The sequence below is a fragment of the Scyliorhinus torazame genome, chromosome 18 (assembly GCF_047496885.1).
Source record: "Scyliorhinus torazame isolate Kashiwa2021f chromosome 18, sScyTor2.1, whole genome shotgun sequence".
NCBI lineage: Eukaryota > Metazoa > Chordata > Chondrichthyes > Carcharhiniformes > Scyliorhinidae > Scyliorhinus > Scyliorhinus torazame.
Window position 1 is genome coordinate 18335893 of NC_092724.1, and position 21519 is coordinate 18357411.

Below are 21519 nucleotides of genomic sequence, written 5' to 3' on the forward strand. Positions count from 1 at the left end.
TCCGGTTTCCTCCCACAGTCCAAAGAAGTGCAGGTCAGGTGGATTGGACATGATAAATTGCCCTTCGTGACCAAAAAAGATTAGGAGTGCTATTGGGTTACCGGGATAGGGTGGAAGTGAGGGCTTAAGTGGGTCGGTGCAGACTCGATGGGCCGAATGGCCTCCTTCTGCACTGTATGTTCTATGTTATGTTCTATTTCTGTAATCTCCTACAAACTCTTTGGGATCACTGTGCTCCTTCAATTCTGGCCTCTTGAGCATTCCATGATTTTATTTACTCCATCATTGTCAGCTATGCCTTCATCTGCCTGGGCCCTAATCCCTGGAATTTCTTCTGTGGTTAAGGTATAAAATCTGTATATCTATTGTATTATATGTATCTGGTGCCTGGGTTAGGGTGCATATATATCTGCTGCAATACATATATTTAAAATCCTGGTTAGACACTGTGGTTGCAAATGGGTGCAACTAAGATGTCGTAAAAGTGTGACCATCGTTAGTTCAACCCATGTTTATGTTTAACAGGAAAAGCCTAATGGTTTTTGCTATGATTTCTTGGGAGTAGACAATTAGAAACATTGGGCGGGATTCTCCCGAATTGGTGCGATGGCCCGACGGCGGCGTAAAAAACGGCGTGAACCACTCCGGCATCGGGCCAACCAGAAGTTGCGGAATTCTTCGCACTTCCGGGGGCCAGGCCGGCGCCAGAGGGGTTGCCGCCACGCCAGCCGGCGCCAAAGGGACTGCGTGAGTTAGCGCATGCACAGAACCGCCGGCGTGGTTCAGCGCATGCGCAGACCAGCCGCCGTATTCTGCCGCATGCTCAGGGGGGGGGTCTTCTCCGCGCCGGCCATGGCGGAGCCGGACAGGGGCCGGCACGGAAGGAAGAAGTGCCCCCATGGCACAGGCCCGCCCAAAGATCGGTGGGCCCCGATCGCGGGCCAAGCCACTGTGGGGGCTCCCCCCTCAGGGTCGGATCCCCCCCCCCGAGGACCGCACCAGCCAACTTACCTGCCAGGTCCCACCGTGTGGGACCATTTCCAATCCACGCCAGCGGGACTGGCCAGAGACCGATGGCCGCTCGGCCCATCGGGGCCCGGACAATTGCCGGGGGGGGGCACTGCCAACGGTCCCCGATTGGCGTGGCGTGATCCTCACCCCCACCCGCCGGAGAATACGGCAGCCGGCGTCGGAGCGGCGGGGCGGGATTCACGCCGCCCCCCGGGGATTCTCTGACCCGGCAGGGGGTCGGAGAATCCCGCCCGTTGTGTTTAAACTTAAGCAGGTGGGTCGTGGGGTTTGATTGGATAGGGGGTGCTGTAATTGATGAGAGGAGTCATGTCTGTACCAGGTCTCTGGCAGGTAGTTGAGTTAATGTCACTGGAACGACGGAGATTGAGGGGCTACCTGATAGAGGTCTACAAAATTATGAGGGGCATAGACAGAGTGGATAGTTAGAGGCTTTTTCCCAGGGTAGAGGGGTCAATTACTAGGGGGCATAGGTTTAAGGTGCAAGGGGCAAGGTTTAGAGGAGATGTACGAGGCAAGTCTTTTACACATAGGGTAGTAGGTGCCTGGAACTCGCTGCCGGAGGAGGTGGTGGAAGCAGGGACGATAGTGACATTTAACGGGCATCTTGACAAATACATGAATAGGATGGGAATAGAGGGATACGGACCCAGGAAGTGTAGAAAATTTTAGTTTAGACGGGCAGCATGGTCGGCACAGGCTTAGAGGGCCGAAGGGCCTGTTCCTGTGCTGTACTTTTCTTTGTTCTTTGTCCTTTATTCAAAAGTGGGTTTTGACCTGTGATGGGTTTTGCTTGATTGGAGATAAAGAAGGTAGCAGTTAGGAGTTGAAGTGTTTTATTTTATGATGAAACATTGTTTAACTGGTAATTGTAAGCTATATTTCTGTGCTGTTTAATATTGTGTTCATTAAAAAGTTTGTTTAAATATATCATATCCCTATTTGTGCAAGGAACCACTCCTGGAGTGAACTGTCCGTTCCTCACAATTTCTTATAAAAGTGATTGGGGTCCTTGGCCGTCAGCCTAGCCATTGTTGGGTTCAGGTCCAGGAAGGTAACACCTCCCCAAAACTCGCTGGATCTCCTATCTCCCTCCTCCTTTAAGACACTCCTTAAAACCTATCGCTTTGGCCGAAAACTCTTGGCAGCCTGATATATCCTGATGTGGCCCGGTGTAAAATTTAGTCTGCTAACACTTCTGTGAAGCACATTGGGATGTTTTCTTATGTTAAAGGCGCTATATAAATGCATGTTCTTAACATTGAAGCTTTATAAACTGAAGGCTGTTCAGACATCCAGATGGTTTCCAGTTAAACCAGAATATGGGAAACCCAGCAAAGAAAGCTCGACTTTGGTCCTTATTGAGCATTCTAATGCTCCCACCTATTCACATAACACTGTGACCCAGTTGCTGCTCCCAGTGAACTCTGGCCATTCATTCATAATTCATCACTCACCACCCACGCGACTGAAAGCTACATATCAATTATTTATTCCGGTTCTCTCACAAACTCTGTGATTCAGCAATAAAAGGCGATGCTTGGTTTGTTTTTTTTTGTCCCTTTTTTTATTTGCAATCAGGGAGAGTGCAAACACAGTCCCCTCACTACACATGTTTTACTGTCGGGTATTCCACATCTGAGGATATCATCATCTTTATTAGTGTCACAAGTCGGCTTACATTAACACTGCAATCAAGTTACTGTGAAAATCCCCTAGTCGCCACACTCCGGCGCCTGTTCGGGTACGCTGAGGGAGAATATCACAGGTGTGATCACACTGCAAGTGCAGTGGGCGAACCTTCCAAAAATATGCTTCATTTACAAAATTTGTAAAAGCGCATTCAAAAATGTTTCGAATTGAAAACTGCCAGTAAAGGCAAGAGAATTCAACTTTTCTCAATGCAGAATGTTCCAACCTGTGCTGCCTCAACACAATTTCAACATCTATTCACAATGTACATTCCATGTCAGTCATTCAACTCAAGGGGTTCAACAAAGGGCCCGATCCAACGGCACACTGCAGCGGGAAAGCAGCTCACCACGGCGCAGCATGGCTGTCGGAAGGCGGGAGACCCCGCTCCCGGGATCTTCCCGGCTCGCCACGCCTCGCGAGATCCAGCGCGATCTCCCAAGACGTTGCAATGTCACCTTTTGGCAAATCTGCAGTAAGCCTTACTCTATTGTGCAGATTCCCGAGGTAGCTGAGGCGAGCGTCATTCAGCACTGGTCTCCACAAATGGGGACCAGACGGAATGGCACTCCTTGGGGTCTCCCAGGTGATCGAAGGTCCCCAGCTGCATGGCCCTTAGGACAGGGTGGCGCCCTGGCACTGCTGATGCCTCAGGGGCACCCTGGCAGTGCCAGACTGGCCAGCTGGCTTGGGCACTGTCAGGTTGGCGGTGCCAATCTGGCATTTCTTGTGCGCACACGATCGGGCCGGGGTTGCTGAGGAGGTCGGGAATTGTTCTGAGGGCCTCGGTGATCGTGACACTATTTAAAAGAGCTTCCTTTTGTACAAAGCAGGGCAATGTGCGGCCTCGGCCACGCGTTCCCCATTCAGGCCTCTTACCCATATGTTTCTCGGCATTGCGAGCGCTGGGAAACACGCGGCTAAACGCACTCATTCGGGGACTTAGTTCCCTTTGAGAGAATCGCGCCGACAGTTTCCAGCCCCTCATTGTGCTGCAGTTGAAAGGTCTTAGGCAGCGACCTTTCTCCATTACGTCTCTATGGCAGCTGCCCCAAACATTCAAGCACCTCAGCACATAGTCCTGGATCTTGGAATGTGCCAGTCTGCAACACTCAGTCGAGGATTGCTCTCTGCACTGGAAGACCAATAAGTTTCAGGCAGACCAAATCTTTCACCAAGTTGGTGGTCCTCCAGCCACAGTTGATGTTTATCTCGATGTGCATTCCTGGGAATAGCCCATAGAACACAGGATCCAGTGGGACGAATCTGGACAGAAAAACTGCACATCTCTCCAGAACTTTGCAAAAGCACATTCCAGGAGGTGGGCAACTGTCTCATCCCCACCACAGCCACCTTGGGGGGCAAAGTGCAGAGGGGGCGTGTAGAAAGGATCTGATGGGGAGGATCTTTCTCACTACCAGCCACGATAGGTCTTGGTGCTTATTTGAAAATTCTGGTGATGAACGATTCTGCCAAATGGCGTTGACAGCCTGCTCAGGGAACCATCTGACAGGAGCTACCAACTCCCTTCCTACAGGGCCCAGAGAATATCAAGCGCAGCCTGATGATTTTTGGACTGTGGGAGGAAACTGAATCACCCGGAGGAAACCCACGCACACACCGCACAGAATGTGCAAACTCCATACAGACAGTCACCTGAGGTCGGAATCAAACCCGGGTCCCTGGCACTGGGTGTCAGCAGTGCTAACCACTGTGCCGCCCACCACGTTGGATATGTTTTCTCCCCGCCCCTTTATCCCGAGGTTTATACATCATGTTCCCTGTGAACACAGTCCATTTTTGATACCCAGATAAAGATGGCCTCATTTTATTTCCCCTTAGCTGCTCCAGATTTTCCCCCTACTAAAGGCTCTGACCATCACTGCACTGTCAACTCCAGCAGCCATTCACTTCAAATTCATGGATGCCAACATTGGCAAGGCCACAGTCCTGGAGATATCACCACCTGGCCCACCTGCTTAGAACCCCTCCTGCCATTGGTCACCTTCCACACCAACTGCCATGGTGTTTCGCTGTCTCACAGCTAATCAGAAAGCAAACAGCCTCAGTCACCATCGGAGATCATTCTTGGCCTCTCAATCGAACAGTGTTTCGTCTCCATTTCCAATATTTTTTTGTAACTTATAAACAATAATGTTCAAAGAAATTTACCAAAACACACGCCATTTTTTCTTAATGCCCCTACTTTTGGTTTTCCCCTCCCAAATGTGTTCACACCGCGCCCTGGAGATTAACCTTTAATTGCTGAAATCTCCAGAGCAATCCTGGAGCAACCTTGGCAACTCGAGCACAATCCCAAGGCAGAAACAAAGACAAAATCCTGCAGGTGCCGAAAATCTGAAGAAAAAACCGAAAATGCTGGAAATACGCAGCAGGTGAGGCTGCGTCTGAAGAGACAGAAACATCAGAACTGGGGGAAATTAGAGAGATTAAACGGGTTTTAAGCAACTAGAGGGGTGGGGAAAAGGGGAAAGAATGAAAGGGAGGTTCTGCGATACGGTGAAAGGTGAGAATGGTTAAAAGATAAAAGGGCTGATGGTGCGAGACTCAAGGTCATGGCAATGGTACAAGTGAAAAAGCAGGGGTGAATGGTAACCACGGGACCATTACCAACGCCTAATGTCTGGAAAAATGGGAGCAGAGGTTACAAGTTGAATTCATTGAAACTGGTGTTCAGGTTGTCGAGTTCAGCAATTTCAGATCACAACCGTTGCTGTCGTCATTTACACCTCCTCTCGTCCTAACGTTGTTCCTTTACTTGTCCAATTACCATCAGCTTTCACATTATACATAATCTTTATTATTGTCACAAGTAGGCTTACAGTAACACTGCAATGAAGTTACTGTGAAAAGCCCCTAGTCGCCACACTCCGGCGCTTGTTTGGGTACACAGAGGGAGAATTCAGAATGTCCAATTCACCTAACAAGCACGTCCTTCGGGACTTGTGGGAGGAAACCGGAGCACCCGGAGGAAACCCACGCAGACACGGGGAGACGCCGCACAGACAGTGACATTGACCCATCATCCCTTTTAGCATTTAATCACTCCTGCCTTCCACTCTATCACATCTCTGACCTTTTCCCAGTTCTGATGAACCTGAAACTATAACCCTGGCCCCCGGGATTCTCCGTTGCAAGTCCGTCCCGCTGCCGCTGCGAATGAGGACGGAGAATTGGGCGCCCGGCCAATCTCCCATCGCAGCGGGACCGGGGAATGCTGCTGCCGTGAACGGACGGAGAACCCAGCCCTCTCCACTGATGTTCCCTGAGCTTTTCCAGGATTTTCTATTTTGACTTCAAGTCTGAGCGGGATCAGCCCATTTGATCAGTGTGGCCATCACAGATCAAGACCAACTCTGGAAATCAAACCCTCTTTGTGTGGCCTGTACCCCCAGAGGCTGGGGAAATACTCAGTGAGACTCTAGGTTCCTTACAAATAAATGTCATAATTTCCCCGCTCTCCCATCAAAGTCCCACAGGAGGGCAGACTGGAGAGAGAGAGAGAGAGGAGAGAGAGACAGAGACAGAGGGCGTCATTCTCCGACCCCGCCAGCGGGTCGGAGAATGGCCGTTGGCCGCCGTGAATCCCGCCCCTGCCGGTTGCCAAAGTCTCCGAAGGGAGAAAAGTCGGCGGGGCATTAATGGCGCCGCAGACGTCGGAGAATGGCACGGGTGTGCGCAAGGCAGCCGATTTTGGGCCTGCCGATATTCTCCCGTCCGGATGGGCCGAAGTCCCGGCGACGTGATGACTGGTCACGTCGACGTAAATCAAACCTCCTTTTAATCGGCGTAAACCTGTGCTCCAGGTTCACGCCGACCAGCGTGGAGGTGAGTGACGGCCTGGGGGGTTGGCCGCTGGGCAGGCGATGGCGTGGCCGCAGTCTGAATGTGTGGGGAGAGGTGTGTCTAGGGTTGTGTGTGTGTGTGTGTGCGGCGGGGGGGGCGGTGGTTAGAGTGGGCTGGGCTCCGGGGGAGTGCCGGGAGGGATGTCCGTGCCGGGGAGGAGGATGGGGGGGTCCGTGCCTGGGAGGGGGATGGGGGGTCCGTGCCGGGGAGGGGATGTGGGGCCCGTGCCGGGGAGGGGGATGGGGGGGTCTGTGCCGGGGAGGGAGATGGGGGGGTCCGTGCCGGGGAGGGGGATGGGGGGGTTCCGTGCTGGGGAGGGGGATGGGGGGCCCGTGCCGGGGAGGGGGATGGGGGGTCCGTGCCGGGGAGGGGGATGGGGGGCCCGTGCCGGGGAGGAGGATAGGGGGTCCGTGCCGGGGAGGGGGATGGGGGGTCCGTGCCGGGGAGGGGGATGGGGGGTCCGTGCCGGGGAGGGGGATGAGGGGTCCGTGCCGGGGAGGGGGATGGGGGGGTCCGTGCCGGGGAGGGGGATGGGGGGTCCGTGTCGGGGAGGAGGATGGGGGGTCCGTGCCGTGGAGGGGGATGGGGGGTCCGTGCCGGGGAGGAGGATGGGTGGGTCCGTGCCGGGGAGGGGGATGGGGGGCCTGTGCCGGGGAGGAGGATGGGGGGTCAGTGCCGGGGAGGGGGATGGGGGGCCCGTGCCGGGGAGGAGGATGGGGGTCCGTGCCGGGGAGGAGGATGGGGGGCCCGTGCCGGGGAGGTGGATGGGGGGGGTCCGTGCTGGGAGGGGGATGGGGGGCCCGTGCCGGGGAGGAGGATGGGGGGTCCGTGCCGGGGAGGGGGATGGGGGGCCCGTGCCGGGGAGGAGGATGGGGGGTCCGTGCCGGGGAGGGGGATGGGGGGCCCGTGCCGGGGAGGAGGATGGGGGGGTCCGTGCCGGGGAGGGGGATGGGGGGGCCGTGCCGGGGAGGGGGATGGGGGGTCCGTGCCGGGGGGGGGGGTGGGGGGCCCATGACGGGGAGGAGGATGGGGTGTACGTGCCGGGGAGGGGGATGGGGGGGTCCGTGCCGGGGAGGAGGATGGGGGGGTCCGTGCCGGGGAGGGGGATGGGGGGCCCGTGCCGGGGAGGAGAATGGGGGGCCCGTGCCGGGGAGGAGGTTGGGAGGCCCGTGCCGGGGAGGAGGATGGGTGGTCCGTGCCGGGGAGGGGGATGGGGGGCCCGTGCCGGGGAGGAGGATGGGGGGCCCGTGCCGGGGAGGAGGATGGGGGTCCGTGCCGGGGAGGAGGATGGGGGGCCCGTGCCGGGGAGGATGGGGGGTCCGTGCCGGGGATGGTGATGGGGGGGCCAGTGCCAGGGAGGAGGATGGGGGTCCGTGCCGGGGAGGGGGATGGGGGGTCCGTACCAGGGAGGGGGATGGGGGGCCCATGCCGGGGAGGAGGATGGGGGGTCCGTGCCGGGGAGGAGGATGGGGGGCCCTAGCCGGGGAGGGGGTTGGGGGACCCGTGCCGGGGAGGGGGATGGGGGGCCCGTGCCGGGGAGGGGGATGCGAGGGCAAGTGAGTTGGTCCACCTGGCCAGGTGCCAGCCTCCAACAGTTGGACCCATGCAGTCCATGCCACCTGGCTGGGGGGAAGGAGGGGATATGAGCAATGATGACATGTCGTCGTTCCCCCCCCCCTCCCCCCCCCCCCCCCCCCCCACCCCCCCCCCCCCCCCCCCAACCAGGCCATCATGTTTTCTGATCATCCAGCGATGTTGGCCGCCATGGCGGCAGCTGCTAATGTCTATGTTGCCCTGGATGAGGAGGAGCGTGCCAGAGAGGCGGCGCAGGCTGCCGCAGAGGGGCAGGCGGCAGCCGCCCAGGCTGGAGGGACACCTGACCGACAGGACGAGGAGGGGGAGGAGGACGACGCGGCCCCACGGCAACGGAGGCACCCGAGGGCGCCCCGTGTGTACCGGCCCCGGCAGTCATACCAGGACCTCACGGACCGGGAATGCAGGAGGAGACTCCGGATGAGGCGGGAAACCTTGCACACCTCTGCCACCTGCTGGCACACCTGTCACCGCGTGGCACTGGCGGGGGACACCCTCTCCCCGTGTCCGTCAAGGTTACGGTGGCCCTGAACTTTTATGCAACGGGGTCATTCCAAGCACCGAGTGGGGACCTGTCCGGCATATCGCAGACATCGGTGCATCCGGGCAGTGACAGATGCCCTATATGCCATGGCGCACCGCTACATCCGCTTCCCTGTGGACCGGGCCAGCCAAGATGCCCGGGCCGTGGGCTTCTCTGCCGTGTCCGGGTTCCCCATGGTCCAGGGCGCGATTGATGGGATGCACCTCGCCGTGCGGCCACCTGCAGATAACAGGGCGGTGTTCACCAATAGGAAGAGGACCTATTCGATGAACATACAGGTGGTATGCGACCACCGCATGATGATCCTGCACGTCTGCGCCCGTTACCCAGGCAGTGTACACGACTCATACGTGTTGTCGCGGTCATCCATCCCTGGCATGTACGAGGGACGCCATCCCCGGCTGAGGGGCTGGTTGCTGGGTGACAGGGGCTACCCATTGCGATCGTGGCTGATGACGCCTATACGGAGGCCACGCAATGAGGCGGAGAACCGCTACAATGATGCCCATGTAGCGACAAGGGGAGTGATAGAGAGGTGCTTTGGCGTGCTGAAGATGCGTTTCAGGTGCCTGGACCTCTCTGGGGGCGCCCTCCAGTATCGGTCAGATAGGGTCGGCCGCATCATTGTGGTGTGCTGCGTCCTGCACAACATAGCCCAACAGAGGGGCGATGTGCCGCAGGCAGAGGAGGGCGGAGTGGAGGAGCAGCAGGAAGAGGCGCAGTCCTCCCCAGATGAGGAGGATGGGGGCAATGGTCAGGGCAGACGGGCTAGACACAGGTGGGTGGCTGTCCACCGTTACCGGCTGGCCCAGCGGGCACGGGACAGACTGATAGCCGCCCGCTTCACTAACTAGATGGGCATGGGAATCGGGTAGTATGGCCACAGACCGCACACCATGGCAACAGCCGACCACCCACACCCCCCACCCATCCACCCACCCAGCACCCTCACCCCCCTCCCCAACCCCACCCACCCCACCCGCATGCACACCACCCCCCCATTGCCGATCCACCTGCGGCACAACGGGCCGTGCTCACACAGTTGCGGGTGGACGCGTGTCTATTGCAGGCCATGGAGGATGATGACAACCCGCCCTGCGATGAGCTCCTGGCTCCACATCGTTGGACTATGTCTGACCCATGGCCACAGTACCACCATCCACCCGGACCATCCCTGCATGCAGCTGTGACACTGCAGCGCACGGTCCCGTCCTCTGCCCGGGGGGATGTTGATGGCGTCCCAGGGGGAAGGGGGCAGACTCACCTGGGGCTGAGGTAAGACCACCCCTCACACACACACTTGCACTCAACGTACATGACACCCCCGCACGCTTTGGACAGAGCACAAAGGCAGCTTCTGTAGGTGTAACATTGACTTTAATAACCAAAGGGGTTCATGCACGTGCCCTAGCCCCTAAAACTCATCTGTGCCCTGCACCCGTGCCAACTTACTCAGTGTCTAATTGTTTGGCCTTACGGGCCCTTCGACTACGTCTACGTGGTTCCCCAGACGGTACAGCAGAACTGGAGGTGGACTCCTGTGATTCCTGCCCTCTGACACGGGATCCCTTTGGCGGCCGTTTCCTGGGGCGTCCTGGCCTAGATGGGCCAGGCTGCGGCCCGGGCGACTGGGATGGCGAGCTGCCAGCCTGTCCTGCCCGTTGCCCACCCGATGCACCTGGGACGGAAGGGGGGAGTCCGAGGTGTCGCGGTGTTCCGGGACCTTCCCTACAGGGGGACCCGGGAAGGACCACACCACCTCCTCCTCCCTCGGGGTGCCCAATGGCCCCCAGGCCTCTACATGGGTGGGGAATGCGAACGGACTGGCCATCCGACGCCCCCCCCGACATCTGGCGCTGCCAGTCCTGGAGGCCCGTGCTGGTATCGACAGAGGTCTGCAGGTTTGCAGCCATGGAGCCCAGGGGGTTGGCAAACCCTGTCTGTGTCAGTCCGACTCCGGCTCGCACATGGCCACTGGCGCCGATGCCCTCAGCGATGGCCTGCTGAGACTGGGCTATGGCCTGCAGAGACTGGCGCTGGCTCATGGCCTCCTGTGAGAGGGCAACCATGTCCTGGGCCACAGACGCCGCCTGCACGGAAAGCCCCAGGCCTCGCAAACCGTTCCCCATGTCTGACACCGTCGCACCCATTGCCTCCACCGCGGACGCCACCCGTGCGGGGTCGGCCTGGGTGGCACGCATGACCGGCACCACTTCCAGCTCCTGGACGCGGGTGGACTCCTCCACCTGCAACTGCAGCCGCCGCAAGCCAGCCGTCACCCTCTTCGCTCGTCTCCGGGTCGGTGGTTGCATCGGATCTATGTGTGGGTGTGGTAACTCCAGGAACCCGGGATCCATCTGGGCGGCAGACGTTCGCTTGGGCTGGGCTGCCCTCCGACCGCCCGGCCCCTCTGCTGCTCCTACCTCCACCTGCTGTACCGGGACGGCTGTGTTGTGCGCACCAGTGAGTGTACCAGACGCCTCATCACTAAAGTGCCCAACCGAGGTGAGTGTTTCTGCGATGGTGGAGGGTGTTGGTGACAGCAGTGGCGTTGTGTCGTGCTCTTCGTCCCACTCTGAGTCCATGGCACTTTGGGGTGGGGGTTCGTCTCCACCCATCCACTCTGTGTCACTGTCCGGTATTTCGTCTTCCTGGGTAGTGCTGTCCCGGGTAGGGGTGTCCCGGGTAGGGGTGTCCTGGCTCGGCTGTGACGGGGGCCTGTGGCTGCCCCTCTCGCCGCTGGGTGGCACACGCCTGCGTCGTCGCACCCGCACGTGACGGGGGCGTCGTCTCCCTGTTGCTCCAGGTCTCTCCGTCTCCCGTGGCCTCCAAGGGACATCCTGCGGGCATCGCATGCCGGAGGGTCCGGGTCTCTCCGTCTCCCGTGGTGTGCGAGGGGCATCCTGCGGGCGTCGCATGCCGGAGGGTCCGGGTCTCTCCGTCTCCCGTGGTGTGCGAGGGGCATCCTGCGGGCGTCGCATGCCGGAGGGTCCGGGTCTCTCCGTCTCCCGTGGTGTGCGAGGGGCATCCTGCGGGCGTCGCATTCCGGAGGGTCCGGGTCTCTCCGTCTCCCGTGGCCTCCGAGGGGCATCCTGCGGGCGGTCTGCATCTGCGGGGATGGGTGCCTCGACGTTTGCTCCTGCGATACACAATGAAGCATGCATGGTTAGACACGCAGGCAGTGATCAGGTGACATGGGGGAGGGGGGATATGGGGGAGGGGGGATATGGGGGAGGGGGTATATGGGGGAGGGGGGATATGGGGGAGGGGGGGATATGGGGGAGGGGGGATATGGGGGAGGGGGGATATGGGGAGGGGGGATATGGGGGATACGGGGGAGGGGGTATATGGGGGAGGGGGGATATGGGGGAGGGGGGATATGGGGAGGGGGGATATGGGGGAGGGGGGATATGGGGAGGGGGGATATGGGGGATACGGGGGAGGGGGGATACGGGGGAGGGGGGATATGGGGAGGGGGGATATGGGGAGGGGGGATATGGGGGAGGGGGGATATGGGGGATATGGATATCAGGCGGGGGGGAGTCTCACCCTGCCTGCTCTGACGAGGTTGTTCACCTTCTTGTGGCACTGGGTGCCTGTCCGTGGTGTCAGGGCCGCAGCGGTGACGGCCTCTGCCACTTCCCTCCACAGACGCCAGCTGTGGCGTGGGGCAACTCTGCGGCCGTGCCCGGGATACAGGGCCTCCCTCCTCTGCTCCACTGCGTCCAGGGGCGCCTCCACATCCCGTGACGGGAACCTTGGGGCTGAGCGGCGGCCAGCCATCCGGTCGGGTGTTCCGGTCGGGTGTGGGGGAGCAGCGCATCGTTATGCGCCGTCACGCCGTGCGGCGCATATGACGCTGCACGGCATGAACCACGTGAGCAAGCGCGGATCCCGTCACGTCGCTGCTAGCCCATTTCGGGCCGGAGACTTCGCGACGGTTATTGCGGCGTGACGCAAGTCGGATTTGCGCCGTTTTTTGCGCCGATCGGTGGACTTTACGCCGATAACGGAGAATTTCGCCCAGAGAGAGAGACCAACTCCCATAATCTGCCAATTTCATTCTGGGATTAGCCAACTATAAGTCCCTCCACGCAGTATCAGATCCGAGGCTCAGGAGCAAGAACTATATTATTTTAGAGAACTCTCTCCTGCAATAGGTACTTGAGGTGAATAGTGTAGATGTACATAAGGAGAAGTTGAATAAATGCATGAGGGAGAAAGGAAAGGGCTACAATGATAGAGCGGTGTGAAGTAAGGTGAGACAAAGCTCATGTGGAATATAAGCACCAACATTGACCAGTCGGGCCGAATGGCCTGCGTCTGTACATTTTATGCAATCTCAACCTGGATTGAGTTGACAGATTGCAATTGCCCAGAGGGCACTGGACTAGGGAGGGGGAAAATATCAACCAGGGTTCTCATGCCTAGAAAAAATTCCAGTCATCGTACTCATATCAACAGTTGCCTGGAGGCATGCACAAAGGCCAAAGGCTTATTTCAGGATCCAGCTGTATGTGTTTACCCCACAGGGTAGCAGTGACATCCTGCCAAAAGAGCCATGTTGCAGAGGTGGGAAATGACAATGTGCCGGATCTCGGCACTGAACACGGCAGTCACGACAAAACACCTTCCAATATAAACGTGGAAGACTACGGGGAAAGAGTAGAACAGTAGTTCTAACTGTATAGCTCGTTCAAAGAGCCAGCACAGACCGAATGGACCAAATGGCCTCCTTCTCTGACATAGCATCCCATGACTTGAGACTTCAAACACTGATCTTTAATCTCTGGGGCCAGGACAAACCACAGTGCTGCTCAGGAGGCAGTTCCAGGATTTTGGCCCAGCAACATTGAAGGACTGGCGATATATTTCCGAGTCAGGGTGGGGGGTGACTTAGTGGGGAACTTGCGCCTGGTGTCCCCATGTGCCTGCTGCCTTTGTCCTTCTAGGTGGTAAAAGTCACTGGTTCTGGAAGCACTGCCAAAGGTGACTGAACGAATGCTTCAGTACATCATACAGCTGCTACTGTGAGTTAGCCTCATCTTGGCGAGCAGAAAATGAATTTTAAATATAAACGTTTGTATATTGCTTGCTCCACAAGTTGTAGGCTGTGCACTGTATAACTAAGACACTGACACAGAGAGTTGAGATTCACAAGAGAATTGGACACCCCTCAATAGTTCCCCTACCTTCTATTCAATGTAAGGGTTTTAAATGTCTTAAGATGCAACCTAAGGGAGGCAGTGGTGTAGTGGTATTGATGCTAGACGAGTAAACCAGAGACCCAGAGTAATGCTGTGGGGATCCAGGTTCAAATCCCACCACTGCAGATGGTGACATTTGAATTCAATAAAAATCTGGAATTAAAAGTCTAACCATGACCATGAAACCATTGTTGATTGTTGAAAAAAAACCATCTGGTTCACTAATGTACTTTAAAGAAGGAAAGTTTTCCATCCTTACCTGGTCTGGGCCTTCAGCAATTTGGTTGACTCTTACTCCTCCTTAAGAGCAATTAAGGATATGCAATAAATGCTGGCACAGCATGAATATTTTAAAATTACATAGCTTTACATTTGTCAATATCTGCACTGTCTTCAACCCACCTGTGAGCTCTCTTCCTTCTTAATTTTGGACAGGTTCATGTACCTGGCTGTGTGTGTGTGTGTGCGTGTGTGTGGGGGGGGATGTCACAAGCTAACTATTGGAGGCACAAGCTAACTATTAGAGGCAGAAGATTTGACCTAGCTTCTCACTGTAGCCCCAAGCATGCTGAGACAAGCGGAAATGGCTTCACCTGAAGCCCTGTGGATTTGAATCAACGATGGGACCTTTGCGACGACAAAGCTCCTTAGCATCTGTCTTCTGTGTCAATGAGTTACCACACACTCAAAACTGTTAATCAGGTCAATGCTTCTGTACATTATAGACAGAACTTACTTTCCCTCTGACATGCAATTTAAATAATAATAATAATCTTTACTGTCACAAGTAAGTTTACATTAACACTGCAATGAAGTTACTGTGAAAAGCCACATTCCGGCGCCTGTTCGGCTACACAGAGGCGTATTCAGAATGTCCAATTCACCTAACAGCAAGTCTTTCATGACTTGTGGGAGGAAACCGGAGCACCCGGAGGAAACCCACGCAGACACGGGGAGAACGTGCAGACTCCGCACAGACAGTGACACAAGCTGGGAATCGAACTTCGGACCCTGGCTCTGTGAAGAAACATTGCAAATCATTGTGCTACCATGCATGTATATTATCATAAGGTATTCAAAACAAATCAACCAATCAACAACCAGACAAATGCAAATTTCATGTAAAATCTTTAGAAATGATATCAACAAGCAACTCATTAAAAACCTAGAACATTTATCTGGACAGATAAATGTAAATTCTGTCTTTCTTTTGTACCAAAGCTTCCTCCACACTGTCCCGATCAAACACTCCCAGGACAGATACAGCATGGAGTTAGATACAGAGTAAAGCTCCCTCTACACTGTCCCCATCAAACACTCCCAGCACAGGTACAGCACAGGGTTAGATGCTGAGTAAAGCTCCCTCTACACTGTCCCCATCAAACACTCCCAGGACAGGTACAGCACAGGGTTAGATACAGAGTAAAGCTCCCTCTGCACTGTCCCTATCAAACACTCCCAGAGCAGGTACAGCACGGGGTTAGATACAGAGTAAAGCTCCCTCTGCATAGTCCACATCAAACACTCCCAGGACAGGTACAGCACAGGGTTAGATACAGAGTAAAGCTCCCTCTGCACTGTCCCTATCAAACACTCCCAGGACAGGTACAGCATGGGGTTAGATACAGAGTAAAGCTCCCTCTGCACTGTCCCAATCAAACACTCCCAGAGCAGGTACAGCATGGGGTTAGATACAGAGTAAAGCTCCCTCTGCATAGTCCACATCAAACACTCCCAGGACAGGTACAGCATGGGGTTAGATACAGAGTAAAGCTCCCTCTGCATAGTCCACATCAAACACTACCACGACAGGAACCGTCTGTGCGGAGTCTGCACATCCTCCCCGTGTGTGCGTGGGTTTCCTCCGGGTGCTCCGGTTTCCTCCCACAGTCCAAAGTGTGCAGGTTAGGTGGATTGGCCATGATAAATTGCCCTTAGTGTCCAAAATTGCCCTTAGTGTTGGGTGGGGTTACTGTGTTATGGGGATAGGGTGGAGGTGTTGATCTTGGGTAGGGTGCTCTTTCCAAGAGCCGGTGCAGACTCGATGGGCCGAATAGCCTCCTTCTGCACTGTAAATTCTATGATAAGGTACAGCATGGAGTTAGATACAGAGTAATTGTCCCCATCAAACACTCCCAGGACAGGTACAGCCTGGAGTTAGACACAGAGTAAAGCTCCCTCTGCACTGTCTACATCAAACACTTTCAGGACAGGTACAGCATGGGGTTAGATACAGAGTAAAGCTCCCTCTGCACATTCACATCAAACACTCCCAGGACAGGTACAGCACGGGGTTAGATACAAAGTAAAGCTCCCTCTGCACATCCATATCAAACACTCCCAGGGCAGGTGCAGCACGGGGTTAGATACAAAGTAAAGCTCCCTCTGCATATCCATATCAAACACTCCCAGGGCAGGTACTTTTTAGATACAAAGTAAAGCTTCCTCTACACTGTCTCCATCAAACACTTCCAAGACAGGTAGAGCATGGGGTTAGATGCAGAGTAAAGCTCCCTCTACACAGTCCCCATCAAACACTCCCAGGACAGATACAGCACGGGGTTAGATACAGAGTAAAGCTCCCTCTACACTGTTCTATTGTATGGCTCAGTGTCAACCTCTGAAGAGCGTCCCCTATTGCACCAGTGTAGCATTTCTACTCGCCACATGGTCTCTTCTGGTCGCCTCACTGATGAAAACGGCCAGTTTATTGCCAAAATCGTGTCGGCACACTGCTGTGTCATTCGGAATTGGCTTGAAAATTGGCTGTGTCCAATTTACTCCACAATGGGCGTTGTATAAAACGGCCAGGTTAATAATCACATTTGGAGATTTTCTTTTCATTTGCAAATTTTGATTTCCCAAATGCAGTGCGGAGCGGCACAGATTTCCAGACAGCGATTTGAACAGATTCAGCAGCATTGGTTGAACATGGCCGTAAACAGAGAGCATTCGCCGATTTCTCAGTGCACATTTAGGTTAATACCTGGAAATAGCAATCTGCCCGTTCAAACAGCCCTTTTAAAATGTAAAACTTGCTCAATTCAATGGCAGATATTTATTTTCCTGTTTTGTTTTTCATGTTGCAGCTATTTTAAAATCTTAATCCCGGGAGATTTACGGAATGGCGATTTAAGATATTTAATCGCCAGAGGAATCGACGATGCTTTACAGAAAAATCATCCCAAAAATGATTTAAAACGACAATAAATGTGCAAATCGTGTGTATTACATGAATGAAAAAAATGTCCACGGATTATACTGAGATTATTTGTTTATATATATATATATATATATGCAGGTATCGAATTCCAATGTGCAATTTATTTGTCGATATCAAAGTAAAAATTGCATTGAGACTTTGCCTTATCGGATCAATTACAAAGATGGAATTCCGTAAAAAAAAATCACAAATGCCCACGGGCTCAGATGAAGGAAGCAGCGATGGCACGTCTGAGAAATCAGTACAATACCCCCCTCAAACTGCGTTAGAAATGTAAAATATGACATTTACCTCATTCAGAAAAGCAAACTCCGGCTGCTCTTCAGAGATTGCAAACTGCGCGCCTGTTCATGAAATGAATGAATGCATTGAAATGTGGCAACGCAATGTTACAAAGTCGCTGCGGCTGTTACCAATCTCCTGTTTGCTGATGTACACTGTGTCAATTGGGGTTGCAATGCTTGCTACATGGATGGATTGCTGGGGATACTTGTATCTCTTCCACCCCCCTCTCTCTGTCTTGTTTCGCTGAATATTGGATCTCCAGATTACTTGCAGGATGTCTCCCGATGTCCTTGATCTCTGTAGAGAAAGTGTCCAATCAGCTCTGTCCCCCCCTTCCCATCCCATCTTGACTGGCACCTCAAGCAGCCAATACACCCCGGGAATGCTTGGCGATCCGCCTGTCACTCACAGCCTGCCAGCCAACCAGTCCTGCCTCCACAAGGCCACTTTGGCTGGGTGGCTGATGAAAATGCGTCAATTGTAGTGTTGCAGACCTTGCTCGCGTTTTAGCCACCGCTCCAGTTCTCCTCTTACCTGTAACTGTGATTTGAGGCATGTGTCCCCTCCCTGACCTCTCCCCTGCTCAGCTCTGGGATGGCAGCTGGGGCAATGGAGGGGATCAAAACCATGAAGGGGTGGTGTTGCCTCCAGGCAGGGGAAAGACAAGCTATTTCCGATGGCAGGAGGGGCCAGTGACCAGAGGGACACATTGAAGATGATGGGCAAAAAAGGACTAGCGGGGGATAAAAATTATGCAGCTGTTTATTGTGATCTGGAGGTTGGTGGGGGCTAAATCAATGGTAACTTGCAAAAGGGCATTCAAAAGAGATCAGTTATTCCTGTGAAAGAAAACATTTGCTGGCCTGTGTGTGGGGATAGAACAGGGGGAGTAGCACTGATTGGATTGGTCTTTCAAAGAACTGGCATCGATACTGTGGGCCGAGTGGACTGTTTCTGCTCTATCTTTCTGTGGTTCCATACTCAGTAAGGGAATTAAGGGTTAGAACCATAAAATTGCTACAGTGCGGAAGGAGGCCATTCAGCCCATCGAGCCTGCATTGACCCTCTGAAAGAGCACCGGTAGGCTCACTCCCCCGCCCTATCCCCATAACCCCACCTAACTTGGGGATAAAGCGGGAAAGTGGAGTTGAGGATTATAAGCGGGCAGCATAACAAAGACCCCCCCGGGTTATTCTCTCTTCCATCGGGCAGGAGATACAAAAGTGTGAGAACACGCTCAAACAGACTCAAAAACAGCTTCTTCCCCGCTGCTACCAGATTCCTGAATGACCCTCTTACGACTGAACTGATCTCTCCACACATCTTTACTGAATAGTACTGCACTCGGTATGCTTCACCCGATGTCTCTCTCTATATATTTACATTTATCATATGTCCTATGTTTTTTCATGTATGAACAATCTGGCTGGACTGTACACAGAACAATACTTTTCACTGTGCCTCGGTACATTTGACAATAAATGAAATCAAATCATATCAATCCCATTGAATGGCTGAGCAGACTTGATGGGCCAAATGGCCGACTTCTGTTCCTGTGTCTTATGGGTCTTAGGGTTCTATCCATGCTGGTCTAATTAATTGGTTGTTTTCAAACTTTGAAACCAGGCATTGAACATCAGCAGAGCATTGGGTGAGGTTGCATCTGGGGTACTGTGGACTGTTTGGTCTCCTTGCCTGACCATGAACATAGTTACCCTGGAGGGAATGCAATGATAGCTGACTCGCCTGAGTGCTGGGATGAGGGGATTGTCCGATGAGGAGGGACTGACTGGACTAGACCTTCATTCCCTGGAGTTTACACGAAATGAAAAGTGATCTAATTGAAACAAACTCGTAAGGGACGGAGAAAATGTTGCCACTGGCTGGAGAAGCTAAAACATGGGGTCACAACCTCAGATTAAGGGGGCGGATATTTAGAACTGGGACAAAGAGAAATTCCTTAATTCAAAGGGTTATGAATCTTTGGAATTCTGTACCCCAGAGAGCTGTAGGTGCTCAGTCAAGCGATAGGTCAATAGATTTTTGGGTACTAAGGAATTATGGGGATGGTACAGGATTTGAGGTTACAGATTTGCAATGACCTTATTGAATGTGGAACAGGTTTAAGGCCACAAGTGGTCGACCCCCTACCCTTATATATTATGTTTTCTTTAACCATACCCAGGGTGGCATGTGGCGCAGTGGTTAGCACTGGGACTGCGGCACTGAGGACCCGGGTTCAAATCCCGGCCCTGGGTCACTGTCCGTGTGGAGTTTGCACATTCTCCCCATGTCTCCGTGGGTCTCATCCCCACAACCCAAAGATGTGCAGGTTAGGTGGATTGGCCACACTAAATTGCCCCTTAATTGGAAAAAAACATAATTGGGTACTCTAAACTTAGGAAAAAAAACCATACCTGACAGTCACTTGATATCCAGGCGTTCCACAACAGAAATCACCAGTTCACAATCGGGAAGAGGAACCTGGAGCAGCACGATGGTGCAGTGGGTTAGCCCTGCTGCCTCACGACGCTGAGGTCCCGGGTTCGATCCCGGCTCTGGGTCACTGTCCGTGTAGAGTTTGCACATTCTCCCCGTGTTTGCATGGGTTTCACCCCCACAACCCATAGATGTGCAGGGTAGGTTAAATTTTCTATTTAACAGGCCATGCTAAATTGCCCCTTAATTTGAAAAAATAAATTGGGTACTCAAATTTAAAAAAATTAATAAATAATAAAAGGAAGAAGGACCTGGTTGATCTCCCCTCACCTGTCTAAAGTGTTGCTGAAAGTAATTGTCCCCTTCTCCTTCTGGTTATCCAGCCGAGGACAAAGGACAGCACACACCTCCCTGCTCTGGATTAATATAACTTTAACTCAAGCTTTGGATTGATAGATTTGAGAAGAAAATGAAGAAGAATAAAGGCTTACATAGAATTGCATGGCATGTACAGCACAGGAAAGGCCATTTGGCCTGGTTGGTCCATGCCAGTGTTTGTGCTCCACATGCATGTCCTCTCAACCCACTTTTCATCTCCTCCTACCATGTGGAGTGATTTGGATCTTGCTATTCCTTCCTCCCTCATGCATTTATCTAACTCTCCTTTAAATGCATCTATACTATTCACTGCTATTTCGAGCAAGTTCCACCTTCTCACCACGCTTTGAGTAAAGATGTTTCTCTTGGATTTCCGATTGGATTTATTATTGACTCTTTTATATTTATGACCCCTTGTTCTCATCACCCTCACACCCTATCTACACTTATCCTGTAAAACCTGTGCATAATCTCAAAGACCTCTATCTGGTCACCCTTTCAGTTGTCTCATTTCTAAAGAAAATAGACCTTCTTGTCCAATCTTTTCTGATATTCATTGCTCATTACATTTATAGAGCACCTTCCATGATCTTAGGATACCTCAATAGGCATTATAGCCAATTAAGTATTTTTTGGTGCTGATAAAAGAAACACGCTGTTGAAACTTTTCACCTTGCACTCATCAGAACTGATTTGCTAGAATACCAAATCTCAAAGGGCAGAATAATGTATACTGCATGAGAAAAGAGTGCTAATTGGTTAGCAAGTGGATTCTGATTGGTATAGGTGTTGCCATGGTGAATTCACCAGGTAACAATTAATTGCCAAGCTTTTGTTTACATGCAAACCAGGCAAGTCAACTCTGATTGGTCAAGGCATTGTCAGGGAGAAAGAACCAGGGAATGGCTATCCCCCAAACTTATGTTTAGTTGAAAAAGGTTCAATGTGTGGACATGCCCTTTTTGTTTGCAAAGTACAGAACACTGTGTGTGACTACAAATAGTCCAAAGATGTGCAGACTAGATGGATTGGCCATGCTAAATTGCCACTTAGTGTCCAGGGATGTGTAGGTTAGGTTCAGGGGTTATTGGATTAGGGCAGGAGAATGGGCTTGCGGTGGAGTGCTCTTTCAGAGGGTCGGTGCAGAGTTGATGGGCTGAATGGTCTCCTTCTGCACTGTAGGAATTATGTGAACATATGTACCTTCTAGCACACATATGTGAACCTCACTGTGAGCCCGACCAATGATCTTAAATTGGTTT

The 21519-nt window shown here is 53.5% G+C and overlaps 1 protein-coding gene across 1 annotated transcript in view; it reads right to left on the minus strand.

Moving 5' to 3' along the window:
• abhd8a (abhydrolase domain containing 8a) overlaps nucleotides 1–17720 on the minus strand; it is a 60575-nt gene extending 42855 nt beyond the window's left edge. The window contains exon 1 of the mRNA XM_072482265.1: nucleotides 17447–17720. Within this exon, the coding sequence (XP_072338366.1) occupies nucleotides 17447–17451 (5 nt within the window). The 5' untranslated portion in view covers nucleotides 17452–17720. The remainder of the gene's footprint in view (nucleotides 1–17446) is intronic.
• Between the last annotated feature and the right edge of the window lie 3799 nt (nucleotides 17721–21519).